At 45.1% G+C, this 12,673-nt stretch overlaps 1 protein-coding gene across 1 annotated transcript; it reads right to left on the reverse strand.

Moving 5' to 3' along the window:
- Window positions 1-3,052: 3,052 nt before the first annotated feature.
- On the reverse strand, window positions 3,053-11,492 carry CFAP141 (cilia and flagella associated protein 141). Its single transcript, XM_007525357.2, has 4 exons — window positions 11,425-11,492; window positions 10,932-10,972; window positions 5,041-5,170; window positions 3,053-3,475 (listed from the first exon to the last, which is right to left on the reverse strand). Exons 1-4 carry the CDS (start codon window positions 11,452-11,454, stop codon window positions 3,374-3,376), a joined length of 303 nt encoding a protein of 100 aa, XP_007525419.1. The 5' UTR covers window positions 11,455-11,492; the 3' UTR covers window positions 3,053-3,373.
- Window positions 11,493-12,673: the final 1,181 nt, after the last annotated feature.

Consider the following 12,673-nt stretch of genomic DNA (forward strand, 5'->3'; position numbering starts at 1 on the left):
GCTCATGCCTAAGGCTTGAAGGTCCCAGGTTCAATCCCTAGTACCACTAGAAGCCATAGCTGAGCAGTGCTCTGGTAAAAACAAAAATGAAACAGTTCCTAAGGTGGGCAGGAGCAGGAAGCTTCATGAGTGGTGGAACAGTGCTGCAGAAGTCTCTCCTGTCTTTTCCTTCTCTCTCTCTCTGCCTCCAGGGTTATCATTGGGGCTTGGTGCCTTGTACTATGAATCCACTGCTCCTGTGGTATTTTTTTTCAGTTTTTTGGATAGGAAAGAGAGAAATGGAGAGAGGAGGGGAAGACAAAGAAGGGGAGAGAAAGACACCGGCAGATCTGCTTCACCGCTTGTGAAGTGACCCCACTGCAGGTGGGGAGCCGGGGGATTGAACCAGGACCCTTGTGCGGGTCCTTGTACTTCATACTCTGGGCACATAAACTTGTGTACCACAGCTCCTCCCCCCCCATCTCTCTTTCTCTTTTTTAACCAGAGCCCTGATCAGCTCTGGATTATGGTGGTGCAGGGGATTGAACCTGGGACTTGGAAACCTCAGGCATGAAAAAATAAAGTTTCTTTGCATAACCATTATGCTATCTATCCCTGTCTTCCCCTTCTCTCTTTTTCACCCACCATTAAATAAATAAATAAATATGTTTTATTTGTGTTTTATTTGATAGGGCAGAAAGAAATTGAGAGAGTAAGGGGAAATAGAGGAGGAAAAAGAGAGTGGTCCATGAGGTGGCGCAGTGGATAAAGCATTGAACTCTCAAGCATGAGGTCTTGAGTTCAATCCCTGGCAGCACATGTACCAGAGTGATGTCTGGTTCTTCGTCTCTCTCCTCTTATCTTTCTCATTAATAAATAAATAAAATATTTAAAATAATAATAATAATAAAAAGAGAAAGGGAGAGATGGGCGGTAGCGCAGCGGGTTAAGCTCATGTGGCTCAAAGCCAAGGACAAGGCGTAAGGATCCCGGTTCGAGTCCCTGGCTCCCCACCTGCAGGGAGGGGAGTCGCTTCACAGGTCCTCCTATCTATCTTCCCCTCCACTCTCAATTTCTGTTTTATCCAATAAGAACCAGAAAAAGGAAAAATATGGTCATCAGGGGCAATGGATTCATAGTGCAGGCACCAAGACCAAGCAATAACCCTGGAGGCATAAAATAAATAATATTTATTAAAAATATGTTAAGGGAGTCGGGTGGTAGCGCAGTGCATTAAGCGCAGGTGGCGCAAAGTACAAGGACCAGTTTAAGGATCCTGGTTCGATCCCCCGCCTCCCTACCTGCAGGGGAGTCGCTTCACAGGTGGTGAAGCAGGTCTGCAGGTGTCTTTCTCTCCCCCTCTCTGTCTTCCCCTCCTCTCTCTATTTCTCTGTCCTAGCCAATGACGACGATGACGACAATAATAATAACTACAACAATAAAACAAGTGCAATAAAAGGGAGTAAATAAATATTAAAATATATATATGTTAAAAAGAAAGAGAAGCGGGAGTCGGGCGGTGGCGCAGTGGGTTAAGCGCACGTGGCGCAAAGCGCAGGGACCACTAAGGATCCCGGCTCCCTACCTGCGGGGGAGTCGCTTCACCGGTGGTGAAGCAGGTCTGCAGGTGTCTATCTTTCTCTCCCCTCTCTCTCTGTCTTCCCCTCCTCTCTCCATTTCTCTCTGTCCTATCCAACAACAAAGCAACGTCAACAATGGCAATAATAACCGCAACGAGGCTGCAACAACTAGGGCAACAAAAAGGGGGAAAAATGGCCTCCAGGAGCGGTGGATTCATGGTGCAGGCACCGAGACCAGCAATAATCCTGGAGGAAAAAAAAAAAAAAAAGAAAGAGAAGTGAGTATGGACCGACCAGTCAACGTCCATGTTCAGCGGGGAAGGAATTACAGAAGCCAGATCTCCCACCTTCTGCAACCCACAATGACCCTGGGTCCATGCTCCCAGAGGGATAGAGAATGGGAAAGCTATTGGGGAGGCGATGGGATAATGGAGATTGGGTGGCAGGAATTGTGTGCAGTTGTACCCCCCATCCTATGATTTTGTTAATGTCTCCTTTCATAAATAAATAAATAAATAAATAAATAAATAAATAAATAAATAAATAAATAAATGAAAGAGAAGGAAAAGGAGAAACATCTGAAGTACTGTCTCACCGCTTGTGAAGCTTCCCTCCACAAGTGAGGACCAGGGGCTTGTATTTGGGTCATTGTGCACGGTAATGTGTGTACTCAACCAGGTGCACCACCATCTGGCCCCTTGCAACAAACTTTTTTGCCTGAAGCTCCAAGGCCTCAGGTTCAATCACTGGTACCACCATAATCCAAAGCTGAGCAATGCTCTGGCAAAGAATAAATAGAGCTAGAAAGACTGCATAATGGTTATGCAAGTGACTTTCATGCATAAGGCATCAAAGGTTCCAGGTTCAGTCCCCAGCACTACCAAAAGCCAGAGCTGAGTACTATGCTGATAAAAATGAATGAATGAATGAATGAATGAATGAATGAATGAATAAAATACATCAGTCTGGGAAATAGTGTGGTGGATAAAGCCTTGGATTCTCAAATATGAGGTCCTGAGTTCAATCCCTGGCATCACATGTACCAGAGTGATACTGTGGTGTGTGTGTGTTTATTTTTTCCCTTCAGAGCACTGCTCAGCTCTGCCTTATGTTGATATTGGGGATTGAACCTGAGGCTTCAGAGCTTCAGACATGAAAGTATTTTGCATAAACATGATGCTGCTCCTCAACTCTCCTTTTTCTCATTAATTAATAAATATATATCTTTTTAAAAAAGATTTTATTTATTTATTAATGAGGAAGATAGGAGGAGAGAGAAAGAACCAGACATCACTCTGGCACATGTGCTGCTGGGGATCAAACTCAGGACCTCATGCTTGAGAGTCCAAAGCTTTATCACTGCGCCACCTCCCGGACCACAAATATATGTCTTTTCATAAAGTAAAATAAGTAGGTAAATAGAAAAGATCATGACAGTGACAGTGAAGCACTTTGCAAACCAAGATTTCAGGTTGAAAGAATGAGGCAGGTGGTCTCTTTCTGCATCTTTATGAGCCAGCTTTGTGTGTTAAAACCAACTCAGAACTGCCCATTTTCACATCATCCACCTCATTTCCACAGCGTCTCTCTCCTGTTGACCACAAGGCGTCACTCTTTTTAACTATCATTTCCCAAATAGCCTAGGGGTTTACAGAACCAAGAATAAATAAGTGAGCACAGTCTTCAGGGCTGGGTAGGGCAGGGCAGGGCAGGGCAGTTAGTGAGATTTTTTTTTTTTGGGGGGGGGCGCGGTAAGGAAGTTCAAGAAGGCAGGGATCCCAAAGGCTAGACTTGAGCGACTACTGTGGATGCCATCAGAATCTCTCCACATAGAAAGCTTTGCCCATCCGACTGAGCTCCTGCTGGTACTGCTGGTGTTCCTTTTCAAAGAGCTGGTTCAGGGCAGCCTGGCGGACCTAGTAGGGAGGTTTGAGCAGGATGACACTTGTGCTCAGCTTCCTCCTCCCCCACTCCTACTCTCTTCCCTTGCTACTGAATTTCCTGAGTGCTTTCCCATGGTTCCTGTTCTCTTGGACCTGGAGCATAAGGAGGCAGGAGTGGGTTGGCATTTGCTTTGTCATGCACAAAGCCCAGGTTCCAGCCTGGCCCCAGTTACACTGGGGAAGTCTGAATGCTTTGGTGTTTATCCCTCTAGCTCTATATTGATAGAGATATATATCTCTATCTTTCCCTCTCTGTCTCTATATAAAGAAAGAAAGAAGAGTCCACTTGGAAGTGTGGAATCTTGCAGGCATGTAACCACAGTGAAAAAACTGGCAGAGGATTGGGGCATAATAGTTACATAAAAAACTTTAATGTATGAGGTTCTGAGATCCCAGGTTCAACCCCTGGCACAACCATAAGCAGAGCTGAGCAATAATCTGGTCTAACTCAATAACTTTATGTATTGTTCTCTCAAAATAAATAAATAAATAAATAAATACATAAATAGCCAGGCGGTAGCACAGCGGATTAAGCACACATGGTGCAAAGCACAAGGACTGGCGTGGAGATCCCAGTTAGAGCACCTGGCTCCCCACCTACAGGAGGGTTGCTTCACAAGCAGTAAAGCAGGTCAGAAGGTGTCTTTCTTTCTCTCCCCCTCTCTGTTTTCCCCTCCTCTCTTGATTTCTCTCTGTCCTATCCAACAATAACAACACAATGACGATAAACAACAAGGGCAACAAAAGGGAAAAAATAGCCTCCAGGAGCAGTGGATTCATAGTATAGGCACTGAGCCCCAGCAATAACCCTGGAGGTAATAAATGAATAAATAAACTGACAGGAAAAAGGGCAGTTGAGAACTGGGAGATAGCTTAGTAGTTATGTAGAAGACTCCAAGATCAGGTTCAACCCCCAGCACCACTATAAACCAGAATATATATGTGAATAAATGATAAATGAATGAATGGACCAAGAAGGTGGTGCAGTGGCCAGAGCCTTGGACCTACAATCATGGGCTGCCGAATTTGATTCCCAGCCTTGCATGTACCACAGTGATAGTCTTGTTCTTGCTCTTCTTTCTCCAAATAATTAATAACTTTAAGGCTGTTAAGAGTTCCAAATGAAAGGAAAACAACTAGATTCTTTGGAACATTAAAATGTGTCACTTGCAACTGGATGTAAAGGATAAATAACAAAAGAGCTTTGGTGGGCCAGCAATATAGATCAGCTAGATAGCACATATGCTTTGTCATGTAGTGACACGGTTTAAGCCTAGCCTTCACCACAGTGGAGGAAGCTTCAATTTTGTAGAGTCTTGCACTCTTTATCCCTGTCTTTGCTTCTCTCTTTTCTATCTGAAAGAACTGGCCAGGGTGTTAATGAAATAAATAAATACCTTTGGCCTTTGAAATTGAAAGTTATTGCGCTATGGTGAACATTTCAGGGGCAGATGAAATGAGTACTGGCAGAGACTAAGTCTGGGAATGGCATGGGTAGAGAGCAGTGGTAGAAGAGATTTCGGGTCATCCTCACTCACCTTCAGCAGTTGCTGGTTGGCCAGTGCCAACTCTTGTGCCACGGTGTTCTGCATTCTCAGGATGGCATATGGGTTTCTCCTCTGACTCAATGTCGTTTGCCATAGACACCAAGTGTGTGAATTCTGCCACCTGTTTTGCATTGGGCAAACCAGTTAAGAGTGGAGACAGAGGGGGTCAGGCAGTGGTGCAGCAGGTTAAGTGCACGTGGTGCAAAGTGCAAGGACCCGCTCAAGGATCCCATTTCAAGCCCCCCGGCTCCCCACCTGCAGGGGAGTCGCTTCACAAGTGGTGAAGCAGGTCTGCAGGTGTCTTATCTTTCTCTCCCCCTCTCTGTCTTCCCCTCCTCTCTCCATTTCTCTGTCCTATCCAGCAACAACAGCATCAATGATAACAACAGCAACAACAAGAGCTGCAGGAGCAGTGCAGGCACTGAGCCCCAGCAATAAACCTGGAGGCAAAAAAAAAAAAAAAAGAGTGGAGACAGAAAAAGCCATCAGTGCAGTGAAAAATTTTGTTTATTAATGAGAGAGAGGGAGAGGGAGAGGGAGAGGGAGAGGGAGAGGGAGAGGGAGAGGGAGAGGGAGAGGGGAGAGGGAGAGGGAGAGAGGAGGGGGAGAGGAAGAGGAAGAGGGAGAGGGGAGAGGGAGAGGGAGAGGGAACAGGGAGAGGGAGAGGGAGCAGGGAGAGGGAGAGGGGACAGGGGAGAGGGAGAGGGGAAGAAGAGGGAGAGGTAGAGGGAGGGGAGAGAGAGAGGGGAAAGGGAGAGTGGTAAAGAGGGAGAGGGGGAGGGGGAGGGGGAGAGGGAGAGAGAGAGAGAGAGAGAAAGAGAGACCAGAACATCATTCTGATACATGCGCTGCCAGGGACCTAACTCAGGATCTCATGCTTGAGACTTCAGTGTCTTAGCCACTTCACCATCTCCTGGACTGCCCTTTTCCCTTCCCCTCCCCTCTCCTCCCTTCCTTTCCTCTTTCCTTTTCTTCCTCTTTCTGTTCCATTCTTTCCTTTCCTTTTCTTTTTCTTTCTTTCTTTTCACCACTAGCATTATTGTTGGGACGCTACGTGCATGATGAAACCACTACTTCCGGTGGCCTTTTTTTTTTTTTAGCCTCCAGGGTTATTGCTGGGGCTTGCATTCATAGTGCCTGCTATCTTTCCATTTTGTTGTTGTTGTCATTGCTGTTGTTATTGTTTTTTTTTTTTTTTTTGTCATTGTTGGAGAGAACAGAGAGAAGTCAAGACAGGAGGGGAAAGCAGAGAGGGGGAGAGAAAGATAGACACCTGCAGACCTCATTCATCACTGTGAAGTGACCCCCCCCCCCTGCTGGTGGGGAGCCGGAGTCTGGAAATGGGATCCTTATGCAGGTCCTAGTACCATGTGCTCTTCGTGCCATGTGTGGTTAACCCACTGCGCTAACACCCGGTCCCCTGTTGGCCTTTTTCCCTTTTATTTCATAGAACAAAGAGAATTGGCAGGGGAGAAGGAAATAGAGAGGAAGAAAGAAAGATACCTGCAACATTGCTTCACAGATGGTAAAACTTACCCCACACCCCACAAGTGGGCACAGGAGGCTTGAACCTGCATCCTTGTATGTGTTAACGTGTGCTCAACTGTATGTACCACTGCCTGACCTCTTTTTCTTTTTAAACATTTATATATACTTAGATTTTTATTTATTCATGAGTAAGATAGGAGAGAGAGAAAGAACCAGACATCATTCTGGTACATGTGCTACTGGGGATTGAACTCAGGAACTCATGCTTGAGAGTCCAATGCTTTATCCACTGCGCCACCTCCTGGACCACCTGGCCTCTTTTTCTATAGTGATGAGGAATGAACCTAAAGTCATGGGTGAGCTATCTTCTCCCCCACCCCATGACTTTTTCTTTTTAGAAAACAGAAGTAGGAGGGGGGTAGATAGTATAATGGTTATGCAAAGAGATTCACATGCCTGAGGTTCCAAAATCCCAGGTTCAATCCCCTGTACCACCATAAACCAGAACTGCTCCAAGAAAGAAAAGAAAATAAAGTAGGGGGGAGTCGGACGGTAGCACAGTGGGTTAAGCACAGGTGGCACAAAGCACAAGGACCGGCATAAGGATCCCAGTTTGAGCCCCCGGCTCCCTACCTGCAGGGGAGTCGCTTCACAGGCGGTGAAGCAGGTCTGCAGGTGTCTCTTTCTCTCCCCCTGTCTTCCCCTCCTCTTTCCATTTCTCTCTGTCCTACCCAACAACAACGACATAAACAACAACAACAATAAAACAACAAAGGCAACAAAAGGGAATAAATAAATAAATAAAAGAAAAAAAAACAAAGTAGGGGGTCAGGCGGTAGCGCAGGGGGTTAAGCACACATGGCGCTAAGCACAAGGTCCTGTGTAAGGATCCCAGTTTGAGCCCCCAGCTCCCCACCTGCAGGGGTGTCACTTCATAGGCAGTGAAGCAGGTCTGCAGGTGTCTGTCTTTCTCTTCCCTTCCTCTCTCCATTTCTCTCTGTCCTATGCAACAACAACGACATCAGTAACAACAACAATAAAACAATTAGGGCAACAAAAGGGGGAAGAAGCAAAAGTTTAAAAAAAAAAAAAAGAAAGTAATTTTGGGGCAGGTGAAATGGCTCACTTGGACAGTGTACAACAAACGAGTGTATACAAACAAGGTTTGAGCCTGGCCCCCACCCACCACACTGAAGAAAATTTTGTTGTGTGGTCTCTTTCAATCTCTCTCTCTCTCCCTCTCTCTCTTTCTCTCTCTCTATATATATATGTATGTATTTTTTACAAGTGACTAAAGAGTGGTCCAGGTGGTGACGCAGTGGTAAAGCTTTGGACTCTCAAGCATGAGGTCCCGAGTTTAATCCACAGCAGCACATGTGCCAGAGTGATGTCTGGTTCTTTCTCTCTCCTCCTGTCTTTTCATAAATAAATAAAATTTCTTTAAAAAGTGGCTAAAGAACTAAATCCATATAGAAATATTAAGTGATAGCTCCAGACCTTCTCAATAATCATTTTGTGTATTTTTGTCAAATTTTTTTTGCATTGTACACACACACAACATACTATGTAATGAACTCAGGGCTTGTGCAAGTATGACAGTAGGGGGCTGGTTCAGCAGGTTGAGCACACATGGCGTGAAGCTCAAGGACCTGCACAATGATACCGGTCTGAGCCTCTGGCTCCCCACCCGTAGGGGATCGCTTCACAAGCGGTGAAGCAGGTCTGCAGGTGTCTATCTTTCTCTCGCCCTCTGTCCTTCACTTCTCTCTCAATTTCTCTCTGTCCTATTCAACAACACCAGCAACAATAACAGCAGCAACAACAATGGGGGGAAAAAAGATGGCCACCAGGAACAGTGGATTCATAGTGCAGGTACTCAGCCCCAGCAATAAACCTGGAAGCAAAAAAAAATTTTTAAAAAAGTATTAATTGGTTTTGTGTGGATTTAGCACCTGCATACACCACTCCTGTTACTCATGCTCCCCCCTTTTGTTTTGGATAGATAATTACACACACACACACACACACACACACACACACACACACACACACACACACACAAACAGAATCAGAAAAAAGAGACATCACTGCACAAGTCCATCAACTGTGAAACTTCCCCTTTGCATGGTACTCCCATGTGGTGCCCAAGGGCTTGAACCTGGGTCCTCACATGTTGGAGGATGGGCCCACTGTCCCAGAGAGTCCAGGCTGTTGTTTCCATGAGGTCCGAGTGGGTTGACTCTCCCTTCCGGTCAAGATAAGGGCAGGTTCCTCTGACCTCCTGAACTAATGCATGGCTTCTTCAGAATGGGGACTACCTTTCTGCACATGCCCTTCCTCTCCCCTTAAAACAAAGACCATGCATTGCTATACATTGTGTTTGGCCAAATTTGAAAAACCACTGCAAGCTTCTGTTACTCAACCCCGCCCCCTCCTCTCCTTGCCCTGAGGTGCCTGTAATTTATCCCTGCGGAAATAATATGCATTGTGAAAGTTGTGATCAAACCTTGTATGGTAACTTTCTACTTGTGATCAAATAGTTTGCAGGTCAAAATGTACCTATGCATTGTATTGTTTTGTGTTTGGGTTAATGATCACCTCAACCTTCTGAGTAATGAGTATTATGTACTTGCTTTCACTTTCAATAAACGAGTTGCCCCACTGAGGCTCTCCCAGAGCTGACTGCTTGTCTCTGAGCACTTTGCCCTCGGCACATAGAGCTACCCCAGGACTCCGAAGGGGTCGCTATGACCCTCACTTCTGCTGGCCAGGGGTGCGGGGGACCCAGAGTGGCCAGCCTGCACTCACTCACACATGGTAAGTGTGTGCTATACTGGGTAAAATATCTTCTTTCTTCCCTATGTTGTGTCCACTTTTTAAAAATTAATTAATTTATGATAAAGGCAGAGAGAAATTGAGAGGGAGGGGGAGACCATGAGGGAGAGAGACACCTGCAGCACTGCTCCACCTGTGAAGCTTCCTCTGAAGGTAGGGATTGGAGACTTGAACTGGGATCTTTGTGGATTGTAATGTGTGTGCTCAACCAAGTGTACCACCAGCTGGGCCCTGTAAATTATTATTATTTTTTTAAAAGAGCACTGCTCAGCTCTGGATTATTGGTGGTGTGGAGAATTGAACCTGGGATATTGGAGGCTCAGGTATGAGAGACTCTTTGCAAAACCATTATGCTATCTATGCCTGCCCTGCCCCCCCCTTTTAAAAATATATTTTTAAGATTATTTATTTATTAATGATAAAGTAGGAGAGAGAGAAAGAACCAGACATCACTCCTGTACATGTGCTACTGGGGATTGAACTCAAGACCGAACGCTTCAGAGTTCAACTCTTTATCCATTGTGCCACCTCCGGGACAACATTTTAAAGTTTTTTTTTATTATCTTTTTTTTTTAAAGATTTTATTTATTTATTAATGAGAAATATAGGAGAGAAAGAACCAGACATCACTCTGGTACATATGCTGCTGGGGATTGAACTCAGGACCTCCTGCCTGAAAGTCCGATGCTTTATCCACTGTGCTACCTCCTGGACCACTTTTTTGTTATCTGTATTTATTGGATGGAGAAAGCCAGAAATTGAGAGAGAAGGGGTTGATAAAGACAAAGAGACACCTGCAGCCCTGATTCGCCACTTGTGAAGCTTACCCCCTGCAGGTGGGGGCTGGGGGCTCAAACCCAGGTCCTTGTGTACTATAACATGTGTGCTCAACCAGGTTCGCCACCACCCGGCTCCAAGATTTTATTAATGAGAAAAATAGGAGAGATAGAATCAGACATCACTCTGGTACATGTGCTGTCAGGGACTGAACTCAGGACCTCATCCTTGAGTCCAATGCTTTATCCACTGTGCCACCTCCTGGACCACTCTCCCTCTCTATATCCCCTTTCCTTTTGGTTAAGACCTGAATTTTTTTTTCTTTTTTTATCAAAGCACTTTTCAGCTCTGGCTTATGGTGGTGTAGGGTATTTTTTTTTTCCTCCAGGGTTATTGCTGGGCTCGGTGCCTGCACCATGAATCCACCGCTCCTGGAGGCCATTTTTTTCCCCTTTTGTTGGCCTTGTTGTTGTAGCCTCATTGTGGTTATTACCATTGTTGATGAACTGTGGGGTGGAGGGTGGGCAGACAGTAGTGCACCTGCTTGAGTGCACATTACAGTGTACAAAGACCTGGGTTCAAGCCGCTGGTTTCTATCTGCTGGGAGGTGGGGAGGGCTTCATGAATAATGGAGCAGTATGCAGGTCTCTCTCCTCAATTTCTCTGTCTCTATCCAATATATAAATAAAATGTTTTTTAAAAAGAGCTGAGAGGTATCTCCTAAAAGAAAGGAGTTGAGGAAGCCCAGGAGGGTCAGGGAAGCAGTTAGAAGCAAAGATTACCTGTCAACCATCTTCTTAAGTCCAAGGGTGCTTTTAAAACCCTGCAAGAAAAAGGAGATCTGTTCCTCTGCCTTGATCTCCAGGACCTCACCCCAGGAGACAGAGGCCTTCCTTCCTTCCTTCCTCCTCTGAGAGAGAACAAGTTTCTACAGGTGGGGATAGCCCTACTTCTTCCAGTATGGAAAACAAAGCAAAACATGGAGGGGGTGGACTGGGAGGTGGCACAATGGATTAAGCATTGGACCCTCAAGCATAAAGTTTTCTAGTTCGATCCTCAGCATTGCATGTGTCAAAGTGATGTTCTGGTCTTTTCTTTCTTCCCTCTCTCAATGAATCTTTAAAAAACAAATATGCAGGGGTTACAGAACAAAAATTTGAATACCTAGGTGCCAGGTCATATTCTTATCCTACTACATCAAGGGACTATGGCAAAATTCCACTTCTGATAAATTAATCTGAAAACCTCTTAATCCAGCCCTTTCCCACTACATACCTCTACTTCTGACATCTTTTCCAAAGACATGTCAGATTTTCTTAATGTGGGCTTAGGAGACTGAGCAGGCTCTCCTTTCTGTTTGGTGCAGTCACCCAGGTTTTAGTGGCCATAGCAACCATGTGCGCCTTCAACAGTGACCCCTAAGGCTAGAAGTTGATTGGTCACTTGGCTTGTTGCCCTGGCATCTGAAATACTGATTCTCTAGCCTTCTATCAGTGACACGGATAATTCTACAACCAAGGACCAATCCCAATTTCAGTATTTCAGTATATTAGGAAGTCCTAATATACCTGTATGGCCCTAAGTACACATAGCCCTATCAGTTCTCTGAAGGAAAATTCTAATTCCCTATCACTGCCAAGTGTAGAGAACTTGGATTCTCAAGTATGAGGTCACGAGTTTTGTCTCAGACATTACATATGCCAGAGTCATAATCTGGTTCTCAAATATATGTATTTTTTTTTTTTTTGCCTCCAGGGTTATTGCTGGGGCTCAGTGCCTGCACTTGAATCCACTGCTCCTGAAGGATTGTTTCCCTTGTTTATTGTTGTTGAGTAGGATAGAGAGAAATTGAGAGGAAAGGAGGACAAAGAGGGGGAAAGACACCTGCAGAACTGCTTCACCACTTATGAAGCGACCCTCCTGCAGGTGGGGAGCTGGGAGACTGAACTGGGGTCCTTGTATTTTGTGCGCTTAACCCCCTGCGCTACTGCCCAACCCCCATTATTTTTTCTTTTTAAAGTCAGTAGATGTTGGATGGTGACTCACCCCAGAGTGCACACACTATGTGCAAGAATTGGGGTTCTAGTCCCTGGTCCTCATCTACTGGGGAAAGCTTCACAAGCAGTGGAGTAGCACTGCAGGTGTCTCTCCTTGTCTTAAAAAAGGCCCTATTCATATCGCACCAAAGTAAAAGACTCTGACTCTGGGGTGGGTGGGTGGGGAGAATACAGGTCCATGAAGGATGATAAATGACATAGTGGGGGTTGTATTGTTAAATGGGAAACTGGGGAATGTTATGCATGTACAAACTATTGTATTTACTGTTGAATGTAAAACATTAGTTCCCCAATAAAGAAATAAATTAAAAAAAAAAAAAGAGCTTGCCAGACTCAACAACAAGACAACAAATAACCCCATCCAAAAATGGGGGAAGTACTTGGACAGAATATTCACCACAGAAGAGATCCAAAAGGCCGAGAAACACATGAAAAAATGCTCCAAGTCTCTGACTGTCAGAGAAATG

Source organism: Erinaceus europaeus, chromosome 11 (assembly GCF_950295315.1).
Source record: "Erinaceus europaeus chromosome 11, mEriEur2.1, whole genome shotgun sequence".
NCBI lineage: Eukaryota > Metazoa > Chordata > Mammalia > Eulipotyphla > Erinaceidae > Erinaceus > Erinaceus europaeus.